At 41.5% G+C, this 13,622-nt stretch overlaps 1 protein-coding gene across 1 annotated transcript; it reads right to left on the reverse strand.

Annotated features, from left to right (window-relative positions):
• Positions 1-4,479: 4,479 nt before the first annotated feature.
• Positions 4,480-11,549, reverse strand: LOC133561296 (uncharacterized). Its single transcript, XM_061914661.1, has 3 exons — positions 10,992-11,549; positions 9,645-9,776; positions 4,480-4,779 (listed from the first exon to the last, which is right to left on the reverse strand). The coding sequence occupies exons 1-3, from the start codon at positions 11,439-11,441 to the stop codon at positions 4,480-4,482; spliced, it is 882 nt and encodes a 293-aa protein (XP_061770645.1). The 5' UTR covers positions 11,442-11,549.
• Between the last annotated feature and the right edge of the window lie 2,073 nt (positions 11,550-13,622).

The following is a 13,622-nucleotide window of genomic DNA, read 5'->3' on the forward strand; positions in this document are numbered from 1 at the left end:
AAGGCAAGATTTGTTGCTAAAGGATACGACCAGAGAGCAGGAACTGATTACGACGAGACGTTTTCACCGACAGCTGACGTGTTAAGTGTAAGAATTCTCATGCAGAAGGCGGCACAGGAGGACTTAATCTTACATCAGATGGACGTGAAGACCGCGTATCTACGCGCACCCATCGACTGCGAAATCTATTTAGAACAACCACAAGGTTACGAGAAAAACTTTAACACTGGTGAAAAACTGGTATGTAAACTAAACAAATCATTGTATGGACTCAAACAGCCGGGCAGAAACTGGAATACAGTGCTACACACTCATTTATGTGAAAATTACCTTGTGCAAAATGATGCAGATCATTGTGTATATACAAGAGAAAAATATGGTCAAAAGGTAATTCTTATTATTTGGGTAGATGACCTTATTTTAGCTACCTCAAGTGAAAAATCAATGCAGGATGTAAAAAGAATGTTTACTCAGAGATTCAAAATGAAGGATTTGGGAATCCTAAAACATTTCTTAGGAATAGACTGAACGAACACATGGACTAGTGAAAATGTCACAAGAGAGATATCTGAAAAATGTTTGATATGGAAAATGTTCTTAAAATATTGTTTAACACAGTGAGCTAATAGCGAGTGGGGGTGTTAAGATTGTATATATCCACGCTCTTACTCAGTGACTGTTATAGAGGTAGGATGTTGTAGCGCATGTTATCCCCTTGAGGGCGCTCTGGTACTGTGTAGTGTTTAACACAGAAGCAGTTGTGTGTTCAACAGAAGAAGAGAATAAAAGTCTCCTCGGTGAGAGGACGTTGATGTTCAAGACTCGTTGAAAGTATCGTTCATGTGCACGCATAAAGAACTCTGTTAAGCTCAAACACCTTAACAGATAGTAACCTGGCTTTTTAGCATTAAGCTAATGTTACATGAATCGGCAATTGCTAATCAATTAATAGCTAGTTCTGATTTAACGTCGGGTTAATATTATGAAAAATAATAATATAACGTTAGGTAATTACAGTGCTCCCACCTTACATTCCTCAGGGACATTTGTTTTACAAGTGTCCCTGAGTTAGGAAACTGTGATAGAGGTAAATATAAACGGAATACAATGATTTGCAAATCATTTTCAACCCATATTCAGTTGAATATGCATCAAAGACAAGATATTTGATGTTCAAACTGATAAATAGTTTTTGAAGTTTCAAATTAGGGCTGGGCGTATCGATACCAAGTAACCGTCTGCGTGTCAGAAGGACGCATGCATCCTGCTGCTTCTCATAAGAGATTGCAATGCATACTTGTTCAACAGCCATACCATTTATACTGAGGGTTGTGATATAAACAACTTTAACATTCTTACTAATATGTGCCACACTCTGTGAACCCACACCAAACACATTTCTGGAGAACATCGACTCTGTAACACATTATAAACGCAAGATAAGAATTACCCATAATGCCACCTTGCAGTGCTCTATGAAGTGATCCTAACGGCCGGAGCGGAGCCAGTCGGCCAGAGCCTATTGTGCTGTGCTGATGTAATATTTTTAGGTTTATGTACGTACAACTATTAAACATTTAAATAGTATGAGGAATTATAAGTAAAACTTACTCTTCCCCCATAATTCATGTATTACGTTGATAAAATGTTTAATTTTACTTAAGAAACTAGTTCTTACTGAATGTTAAAAATATTAGGTATAAATTATGACAGTTACTCTAATAGAGTTTACAGCACCAAAAAGTCACTTTTTTCAGTGTGTGTGTGTATGTATGTATGTATATATATATAAATGGGTATTTCTGTCTGTCATTCCGTTGTACATTTTTTATCCTTTTACGGAAGGTTTTTTGTAGAGAAAAAATTATGAAAAAACACTTAATTGAATGGTTTAAAAAATGAGAAAACAGGTAAAAAAAAGAAAATTAAATTTCGAAACAAAGTTTATCTTCAATTTCGACTCTTTCAAATTCAAAATTCAACCAATAAAAAGAAGAGACAAACTAGCTAATTCTACGGAGCCCCTAAAGGGACATGGGGATTTATTTATTTTTAGACATGTATCTGTGCGCACGAGAAACTATCTCGTGGCCACGAGAAACTTTTTATATAAAAAAAAAAAAAAGATTTTTTTTTTTTTTTTTAATAAAAAGTTTCTCGTGCGCACGAGAAAGCATTGGATGCGTGCCGCGTGGTTTGAGGTGTGTGTTAAAATGGCAGTTCAGGAGTTAATTCGGCTGTATTTCCAACTCGGACTTCACTGTAAGGACATTGCTGCTTTGCTTGCAAGTCGTCATCGGTATATTGTGTCTGAAAGACATTTAAAACGAATTATGAAGGCATGTAATCTGTTTCGGCGCGAAGGATACACCTCTTTGGATCGCGTGGTAGATTTCATTCAGCAGCAGTTACAAACAAGTGGCCTGCTGTGTGGATATAGGTGGATGCACACTAAATGCAAGGAGGATGGATTACACGTCAAGAAAGAAGAAGTACGCTTAATTCTTAAAGAACTTGACCCGAGGGGTGTTTAACTCAGAGCAAGGAGACGGCTCCATCGTCGAAACTATTTCGCAAAAGGGCCAAATTATATTTGGCACTTTGACTCTTATGACAAACTGAAACCATTTGGTATCTGTATAAACGGCTGTATTGACGGATTTTCCCGGAAAATTATCTGGATGAATGCATTTACGACCAGCAGTGACCCAAAAATCATTGCAGGCTACTATATGGAGGCAGTGAAGAGATTCGGTGGTTGTCCGAGGATTGTCAGAGGCGATCGGGGCACTGAAAATGTTAAAGTCAGAGACTTTCAGCGTTTTCTCCGTCGCAACATTGATGACGGTTCTGGTATTGACAGCTACATCAGCGGATAGAGAGTTGGTGGGGTTTCCTCAGAAGAGAATCAATGGAGTTCTACATCTCTATGTTCACTGACCTGAAGGACCGTGGTTTGTTCGGTGGTACATACTTGGACCGAGGTCTAATTCAGTTCTGCTTTATGAGCTTCATTCAGGTAAGCGACAATGCATTGTTTTATCTATTCTCTGATGTTTTTATTTACTGGCATGCACACATGTAATATAGCAAGTGCATGTCTTTTTTACAAGCGGTCTGCAGAGATAGAATGAATCAACAGTACAACAGTGCCATCTAATGGAAAAACTACTGAATTACAACATTTTCGTTTTTGTCTTTTAACATCCTTCCATGAGCAGACAGTGGGTGTGAATATTAGCACTTGTGTCTCATCATGTCTATGTGTCTTCTTAATTACTGTTATTGGTGTCTTACAATACCCTATTAATTCATGTTCAGTGTCGGGGGGGGGGGGGTTGTAGCCCGAATAACCCCCCGTACAAGCACAGTGATTGATTGATTGATACTTTTATTAGTAGATTGCACAGTACAGTACATATTCCGTACAATTGACCACTAAATGGTAACACCCGAATAAGTTTTTCAACTTGTTTGAGTCGGGGTCCACGTTAATCAATTCATGGTACAAATATATACTATCAACATAATACAGTCATCACACAAGTTAATCATCATAGTATGTACATTTAATTATTTACATTATTTTCAATCCGGGGGGGTGAGGAGCTTTGGTTGATATCAGAACTTCAGTCATCAACAATTGCATCAACAGAGAAATGTGGACATTGAAACAGTGTAGGTCTTATTTAGTGGGATATGTACAGCCAGCAGAGAAAATAGTGATTTCAGATAGCATAAGAACAAGTATATACATTAGAAGTACATTTGAGTTGTTTATAATCCGGGGAGATGGGATGTGAATGGAGGAGGGTATTAGTAAAGTGTTGAAGTTGCAGTAAAGTGTTGAAGTTGAAGTGGGCAGCAAACTGTTTTTATTCATTTATGTTTATTAATTTATATATTTATATTTGGCCTTTTCCACTCATTTTCTCCTAACGTCATCAAAAACCTCAATATTTAACATAATTTATTTGAAGTCATCTCATAACTAAATTAAAGAGTACATGATGAGAATAACAAATTGCATATTAATGTACTTTTCTTTCTCTCTGTACTATTTTTCCAGGATGAATTAGACGAGACCATCAATGTGTGGGATGCACATGTCATCAGACCATCAAAGAATGACAGGGTGCCCAGTGGTCGCCCCCGAATCATGTACATGTTCCCATAACTCTACACAACTTGTGATTGCATTTCCCCAGTGGACAGAGCTGATGTACAGTTGTGTCAGAGTAACTGCACATTTCAACTAGCAGTGCCATGTGACACGGACATCTACAACATTTGCAAATTTCTGATGGCAGAGTCACAGCTGCATCTTCCAGGTGATGCTTATCAGGCATTGGATTTGTACCTTCACTTGAGGAATGAGATAACATCAACTCTCTAATTTGAGATGGATTTTTATTCAGATTATTCAGAGCTAAAACATGTCCACACTGACTACACTTGAACAGTGCTATGCCACAAACATTAAGAACATTTTGCAGCAAAACTGAGGTGCAAATAGGACCCAACAATGGGTCCAAACTTCACTTCAGAGTCCTCAAGAGATTGTTGAATGGAAGGATTAAGAGGGGAATCTGAGACATCACTTAACAACTGGTCTGCATCTTGACTTGGCACAGGCGTTAAACAGTCATCTTCAGATCCATGCCTTCTTGTTGACTGCTGAGTATGACTGCCAACATCCTCAGTAGGTTGTGTATGCAGGAGCTCTGTGTTACCCATCTCAGGAGTTGCTGATCTTGACTGGCTGATTGTCTCTCTTCTCTATTGATCATTTCATATAAAAAACAAGAAAACAAACAAATGTATTATCCATCCATCCATCCATTTCCTACCGCTTATTCCCTTTAGGGTGGCGGGGGGCGCTGGTGCCTACTCAGCTACAATTGGGCGGAAGGCAGGGTACACCCTGGATAAGTCGCCACCTCATGGCAGGGCCAACACAGATAGACAGACAATATTCACACTCACATTCACACACTAGGGACCATTTATGGTTGCCAATCAACCTATCATATAATCTATAGTTTGAATAATCTCATCCAAGCTGCCGGGTACTCCGGCTTCCTCCCACTTCCAAAGACATGCACTGGGGATAGGTTGATTGGCAACACTAAATTGGCCCTAGTGTGTGAATGTGAAGGTTGTCTGTCTATCTGTGATGAGGTGGCGACTTGTCCAGGGTGTACCCCACCTTCCGCCCAAATGCAGCTGAGATAGGCACCAGCAACCCCCGCGATCCCAAAATGGACAAGCGGTAGAAAATGGATGGATGGATGGAAGCTGCTATGTATATTCATGTGACTATAACACTCTGCACCTGAGTAAATTATTTGGTGTATGCATTTTTACTTAATGTAGGATAAAATTTAAAGCATTTGCAGACTTCCATCTTAACTGCAGATTTAAAACTAAAACTATAACTATTGCTGGTTATGGAGCAGGAGAGATGAGATGAGCTGGAAGCCAGGAGGAGGAGATAGGCAGTGACTTGGCCACCACTGCCGGCCCACCAGCGGTAGGGTGTTACGGTTCAGGGTCGAAACACCCAATGACCGCTGGACACCGTCTGAAGATATCAAGTTCTCCTGGCCAAGGCTCCATTCACCTAAGGTGAATGAAGAAGAAAGCATCTCCGGATGTAATGCAATCATAAATATCTGGGAAACCAGTAACTTCCAGGAAAGCCTGGATGGCAACCGAGGAAGTTCGGTGACTCTGGAAAGACAGATGACCTCCAGGAAAGACTGGCGTGGGTGGATGAGGCCAGCAACCTCATGCACACCACTCGCAAGAGGGCACCAACCCAAGCTACGGAAACCAATAAAGAGCAATACCCCCAGAGTCTCCCGAGAGGGGGGGAGGATGAGAGACTCAATGGGACGGACACAACGGTAACAGCCAGGAAAGGATCACGGACAAAGAGACGGCTCACCCAAACATCAATAACTGGAGAGGTGTTGGAGGTAAAGTGTCATTGCGGAAAGACCTGCAAAAACACAAGAGGGCTTAAAATACACCAAGCCAGGACCACATGTGGAAAAGGGGAGACACAGGTGCAGCGCACCGCGGTAGCACCTGGTGAGACGCAGGAGAGCTCTAGTCAGGAAGTACCCCACAGCACTGGAGATCTCTCAGTACCGGTGCCACCTCAAGACCTCAGGCGGGATCCACCCCATACCTCTTCACAGAACCAAACCCACCCTGCGAGAGAACGAATTAAGTGGCCCAAGATGAGTGACACCAAAGAATGGAACCAACTAGACGAAGACCTTGACAAAGTGCTAGAAGCCGCTCTAGCAGGAACAGCTGAACAGAAAGTCAATACACTCACAACAATAACATACAATCTGGCAAGGGAGCGTTTTGGGATGGAGGACAAGAAGGTTTACACCAAATTGGTGCATCAGCCAAGCAGAAGAGAAAGAGAAATCCATCGCCTAAGGAAGGAAATCAAAACTCTAAACAAACAGTTCAAAAGAGCCACTGTCGAGGAAAAGGAAGGCATCAAGGATCTGACAAAGCAACTTCGGGAACGTCTTTGCAGACTACGTAGAGCAGAAAACATTCGGAAGAGGAGGAAGGAGAGGGAGAACAGAAGAGCACAGTTCACCCAAAACCCTTTCAGATTCACCAGGAAACTACTGGGTGAAGCAAAATCCGGAATGCTAACCAGCTCTAGGGAAGATGTGGAGGCGTTCCTAAGGGAAACCCATAATGACACCTGCAAAAACCAGGCCCTGGGTGCCAACCATAACATCGGCAGCTCGGAAAAACCAAGAAAGGAGCTCAACATCGGTGAACCATCCTGGAAGGAAATCCAAGATGTGGTGAAAAAGGCCAGAACAGGATCTGCCCCTGGCCCCAGTGGTATACCCTATAAGGTATACAAAAAATGCCCGATGCTCCTTCGGAGGCTGTGGATGCTGTTCCGGAGAATCTGGAAAAAGGGCACCATTCCATCATGCCGGAAGAAGGCAGAAGGCTGTTTTGTGCCAAAGGAAGAGAACTCCTCAACCATAAATCAATTCCGTACAATATCACTTCTAAATGTAGAAGGCAAAATCTTCTTTTCTGTACTGGCAAAAAGGATGACCTTATACGTGACTGAGAACGGATATGTTGACACCTCTATCCAAAAAGGTGGGATACCAGGCTTCTCTGGATGCCTGGAACACACCGGAGTTCTCAGTCAGATGATCCGGGAGGCCAAAGCAAGCAAAGGCAACCTGACTGTTGTCTGGCTCGATCTGGCTAACGCCTACGGATCAATCCCTCACGCCCTCATTCACACTGCACTAGACCATTACCACATCCCTCTGCACATCAAGGGAATGATAACCAGCTACTTTGGGCGCATCCAGATACGTTTCAAGACAGCCAATTTCACAACTCAGTGGCAAAACCTGGAAAAGGGAATCGTAACTGGATGCACAATCTCCCTCATCCTCTTTATCATGGGTATGAACCTCCTCATAACAGCTGCTGGGAAAGAAGCCAGAGGACCAGCAATGGAATCAGGCATTCAACAACCCCCAATAAGAGGTTACATGGATGATCTCACCTTGACGACCACAACCCATGTGGAGGCGAGACGGGTGCTAACAGTTCTGGACCACAAGGCAACATGGTCCAGAATGAAGTTTAAGCCCAAAAAATCAAGGAGCATGGTGATCCGGAAAGGTAAATTGACGAACAGGTTCAAGCTGCAAGTGCAAGGAGAAGTGATTCCATCGATTGAGGAGAACCCTATAAAGTGCCTCGGAAAGTGGTTTGACAGCTCACTTACTGACAGGAACAACATCACCAGTACAGAGAAACAGACAGAGGAGTGGCTGAGGAAGATTGGAAAATCAGGACTCCCTGGTAAATTTAAAATATGGCTCTACCAACATGGACTGTTACCAAGACTCATGTGGCTGTTGACAGTGTATGACATCCCTATGACACGCGTAGAAGGAGTGGAAAGAAAGATCAACAAGAACCTCAGAAAATGGCTGGGAATCCCTCCAAGCTTCACATCAGTAGGCCTACATAAGATCAGGACAGCTCCAGCTTCCCTTGTCATCCGTGGTGGAGGAATTCAAGGTAGCAAAGTGCAGAGTCTTAAGGACATACAGAGACACCCAGGACGAACAAGTCAGACACGCAGGCGTCACTACAAGATCAGGACGCAAGTGGGCAGCTGACACAACTGTTGCACAAGTTGAGAGCATATTGAGGCTACGTGACATCATAGGGATGCCATGCACAGGGAGACAGGGTCTTGGAACTTCCCATGTCCAACAATGGAGTAAGGCAGAACCCAGGGAAAGAAGCGCTATGGTCCAGGAGGAAGTACGAAACCTGGAAGAGGAAGGTCGGATATCAAGAGCAGTGGAACTAGCGTCCCAGGGAGCTTGGACCAAATGGGACCTCCCTAAGAGAAAGATCACATGGGCAGATCTGTGGAAGCTGGAACCATTCCGCATCTCTTTCTTGCTGAGATCAGTGTATGACACACTCCCGACTCCAACAAACTTGCACAGATGGGGCATGAGAGGGGATCCACTATGCAAGCTTTGCGGGCAGAAGGGTACCATGGCACACATTCTGTCAGGGTGTAAAACAGCACTCACCCAAGGGAGATACAGATGGCGTCATGACAAGGTGCTCATGACACTGGCTAACACCCTGGAGCAGCAGAGATGCAAGAAACAGCAACCCCAAGGGAAAACAAAATCCATCCAGTTTATGAGGGAGGGAGAAAAGCCACAAACCACAGCAACAGCAAGGAAGAGCCTACTGCAAATGGCACGGTCTTGGGATATGAAAGTAGACCTGGGAGGAAGGCTGCAGTTCCCCCAGGTTGTACAAACAACCCTGAGACCGGATGTGGTGCTGTGGTCTGAAGAGGCAAAGAAGATAATTCTCATTGAACTCACAGTCCCATGGGAAGAAGGTTGCGACCAAGCCTTTGAAAGGAAAAGTGCTAAATACCAGGACCTTTTAAATGACTGCAGGGGAAAAGGATGGCAGGCATGGCTGTTCCCGGTCGAGGTCGGCTGCAGAGGATTCCCTGCCCAGTCGGTATGGAGAATGCTCACAGCTTTGGGAATAACAGGGAAGGAGAGAAAGACAGCAGCTCGCAGGATGGGGGAGGCAGCGGAGAGAGCCTCTTGCTGGTTATGGAGCAGGAGAGATGGGATGAGCTGGAAGCCAGGAGGAGGAGATAGGCAGTGACTTGGCCACCACTGCCGGCCCACCAGCGGTAGGGTGTTACGGTTCAGGGTCGAAACACCCAATGACCGCTGGACACCGTCTGAAGATATCAAGTTCTCCTGGCCAAGGCTCCATTCACCTAAGGTGAATGAAGAAGAAAGCATCTCCGGATGTAATGCAATCATAAATTATGGTTTCTTAAAGGCCATTTCTGTGCCCTCATATATTTCACCTGTGATTTATAATAAACATAGCTCCTGTGTCATGCGGATTTAATTTAAATGACACTACAGGAAACTATAACTATAAAAATATGTTTGAATTTTAAAGAATACCGAACATTTTGGTACAATAAAATCTTCAGACAACACAAGTTCAGTACTGTTTAGCACGGACTGGTTCCATAAAAATGCAATACGAGTGCTTACTTGTTCATGGTTTTGCTGCATTGAGCCACTTGGAGATAGATCTAAATCAGAGGAGCTCTCTGGATGATCCACTTCATTGAGTCTCCTGGTCTTGTTCCTCAAGGATCGTGTCTTCATTGTCCTAGACCTAGCCTATAAAACGGTGAGCAGCAAATTGTGAGCAGCAAATTGTGAGCTTATACAGACTTGACAAAGAAATAAGACACTAGATTTATCCTAAAAAAAAAAAAGACATCTGTGAAAGTACAGATCACATTGAATAAGACCACAGGTAAGAAAGCAAAGGTGAATATCAACATCATATCCGTCATATGAGACAGGTGTGGTACACAACCATAATCAGTATTGGCGCTAGGAATTTTCAAAATGGGGCCCCACACTAAATTTGGGGGGTTCCACTTTTTTGTAAGCTTTTTAAAACAAATGATAAATGTATGCATTATCCTGTTATATCTCACATTCTGTATTGTGTTTTGGAAAAAGGTTGTTATTGACGTTACTTAATCCATTAAACAAATAATACAAAAGAAAACACATTTTAATGCATATGTAAATGTCTTCAGTTATAAACATTCATTCACATTCTTCTTTCCTTCATGGATTCTAACTTAATTTGTTTCTGTATTAATATTTAATAAGTGGTAGGTGTATTTATTTCAGTATAAAAGTGTAAACACTTTTTTGCTTGGGTCATGAAATGATGATAATGGTGTGCCAGGGCATACATATATTTTTTATTTCCGCTTAAATCTCTAGAGTCTACATTAACTTCAGATCTATCCCTCATTTCTAAGTTTTTTTTTTAAATGTTGTTTCGTTTGTTTGTTTTATACCCTTTTGTCAAACAAAACTATGTTTTTTTGTGGCAAACAAACATCCATCCATCCATCCATTTTCTACTGCTTGTCCCTTTCCGGATCACAGGGGGTGCTGGAGCCTATCTCAGCTGCCTAGGATAGGTCAATAATTCATAAAAACATAAATTTTCATTCAATATTATGTTTTGAGCAATGACAGTTTTAAAGAAAAAACAGCTTTGTTTTATTAGTCAACATTGCACCTTTTTCTAAATTACATTTCACCTCTAAACTTTTTATTCCACTTTTGTTATTTTTTGTTTATTTTATTAGTATTTTTAGAATGTGACGTGGGCCTTTAAAACATTAGCTGTGGGCCGCAAATGGCCTCCGGGGCACACTTTTGACACCCCTGCTAGAGATAATAAAACATTAAATCTGATAAGTCTGTGGATAAAAAGCAGAGCCTGGCGACGCATGCAATCAATATAAATAGAATACCTACAGTAATCTATGTATTGATATCACAAATGTGGCAGAGGATAATTACCTTCAGCGGCGTTTTCTGTGTTGGCTCCATGTCCGATGATTCATCAGAGAGAAGTAGAATGTTGTTAGACTTGGTGGCTGTGTAGACGCGTAGCATTTTTAGTTTAGTCTGTTCGTACAGCTGGCCCACCGTGACTTCACGGGGCACAGGACTGGGACTGTAATCACAAATGTCAAACTCGAAGTCTTCTATCAGTCCTTTTGATGAATGCCCATTTGCAAAAAACAAGCATTTGCCTGTCTCCAACAGTTCACCCATAGTCACTGATTTCTGGACCGACAGATTCCGTGTTCCTCCTCCTTTTCTCGTTCTAACCTGGTGATACATTCCACTCTCAAAGTGGAGCCATCCCATTTCAACCCGCCGGGTGATTTTGGCTGCATTTTTTTGGCCAGTAGCGGTGCCTTGTACAGTATTAGGAGTTCTTAACCTGTCTCTTAATTTCTGCATGAGGGAGGACTTCACTGTCTCGGCTCCACCCGACTCTTCGTTTGTCACAGTTCTTTGACGGCAAAATGCTCTGAGCGCAAGTCGATCCCCATATCTTTCGATATAAATGATAAATAAATGGGTTGTACTTGTATAGCGCTTTTTTACCTTCAAGGTACTCAAGGCGCTTTGACACTACTTCCACATTTACCCATTCACACACACATTCACACACTGATTGAGGGAGCTGCCATGCAAGGCGCCAACCAGCAACCATCAGGAGCAAGGGTGAAGTGTCTTGCTCAGGACACAACGGACGTGACGAGGTTGGTTCTAGGTGGGATTTGAACCAGTGACCCTCGGGTTGCACACGGCCACTATCTCACTGCGCCACGCCGTCCCATATACTTGCTTAACTCCTTATCCGTCATAATGCCTATGACATTGGTGTCGATCTGTAAAAAGCAAAACATTTGCCCTAGTGTGTGAATGTGAGTGTGAATGTTGTCTGTCTATCTGTGTTGGCCCTGCGATGAGGTGGCGACTTGTCCAGGGTGTACCCTGCCTTCCGCCCGATTGTAGCTGAGATAGGCGCCAGCGCCCCCCGCGACCCCGAAAGGGAATAAGCGGTAGAAAATGGATGGATGGATGGGTTTGCTAAAGGATATTTCCTACAGTAAAATAGCAACATTAAAAGTAGGCTATTTCTTACTTTATATAAAAGTTAATAAGTATCCTCACCTTGTCTTCTTTTAGTTTGTTGATGACACTTTCAGGTATATTCCGCATTTGAAGGAACATGAATAAATCTACTGCAGCCATCTTTGTTTAATAACAGGTAGCAAAACTGCTGAGCAACGGGAGATTATGGGCGAGGGAACGTCTTTGTTGGAAATAGAGCCGCATAAACTCCTAAACTGCCATTTTAACACACACCTCAAACCACGTGCACGCATCCAATGCTTTCTCATGCGCACGAGAAACTTTCTCGTGGCCACGAGATAGTTTTTATTTAAAAACATTTTTTTTAAACATTTTTTTTAATAAAAAGTTTCTCATGCGCACGAGATACATGTCTAAAAAAAAAAAAAATCCCCATGTCCCTTTAGGGGCTCCTAAACCCAACCCTAACCCTAACCCTAATTCAAATCTTTTTGAAAAAATTAAAAAAATCATTTATGGAACATTATTAGTAATTTTTCCTGATTAAGATAAATTTTAGAATTTTGATGACATGGGACCAAGCTATATTTCTAACAAAGACAAATCATTATTTCTTCTAGATTTTCCAGAACAAAAAATTTAAAATAAATTCAAAAGACTTTAAAATAAGATTTAAATTTGATTCTGAAGATTTTCTAGAGTTGCCAGAATCATTTTTTGGAATTTTGATCATAAGTTTGAAGAAATATTTCACAAATATTCTTTGTCGAAAAACAGAAGCTAACATGAAGAATTAAATCAAAATGTTTTTATTATTCTTTACAATTAAAAAAAAATGTACTAGAACATTGATTTAAATTGTCAGGAAAGAAGAGGAAGGAATTTAAAAGATAAAAAGGCGTATGTGTTTAAAAGTCCTAAAATCATTTTTAAGGTTGTATTTTTTCTCTAAAATTGTCTTTCTGAAAGTTTTAAGAAGCAAAGTAAAGAAATAAATGAAATTATTTAAAGAAGTGAAGACCAAGTCTTTAAAATATTTTCTTGGATTTTCAAATTCTATTTGAGTTTTGTCTCTCTTAGAATTAAAAATGTTGAGCAAAGAGAGACCAGCTAGCTAGTAATTAAACCAATTTAAAAAATAGAGGCAGCTCACTGGTAAGTGCTGCTATTTGAGCTATTTTTAGAACAGGCCAGCGAGCTACTCATCTGGTCCTTACGGGCTACCTGGTTCCCGCGGGCACCGCGTTGGTGACCCCTGGTCTAAATCAACGGTGCTTATTCTCCTTTTATCTCTAATGGACTGCTTTAATAGGCCATGTACATTTGTTTCTATATTTCTTTTATAACACATTGTAGAGTATATTGTATATATTATACATATCCTGTTGTATTATTACATATTATATTGCGTAAATGTATCTTAATCATTCTTTGTATGTGTTCCCTTTAGATCACACACACCTATACCACACTTGTCCAACTTCACCATTAAAGACTGCCTGCAAGTCCCTCTGTGCCCTACTCTCTGGCCGAAGTCCT

This window comes from Nerophis ophidion, linkage group LG10 (genome assembly GCF_033978795.1).
Source record: "Nerophis ophidion isolate RoL-2023_Sa linkage group LG10, RoL_Noph_v1.0, whole genome shotgun sequence".
Lineage (NCBI taxonomy): Eukaryota > Metazoa > Chordata > Actinopteri > Syngnathiformes > Syngnathidae > Nerophis > Nerophis ophidion.

What these genes read in the sequence shown, in the direction of transcription:
- LOC133561296 (XM_061914661.1), bottom strand. Translation starts at nt 11,441, where the DNA reads ATGCAGAAATTAAGAGACAGGTTAAGAACTCCTAATACTGTACAAGGC. An exon ending in CACAGAAAACGCCGCTGAAG is followed by an intron (nt 9,777 to 10,991) that starts GTAATTATCCTC and finishes ACCGTTTTATAG; the next exon opens with GCTAGGTCTAGGACAATGAA. An exon ending in TGCAGCAAAACCATGAACAA is followed by an intron (nt 4,780 to 9,644) that starts GTAAGCACTCGT and finishes AATGATCAATAG; the next exon opens with AGAAGAGAGACAATCAGCCA.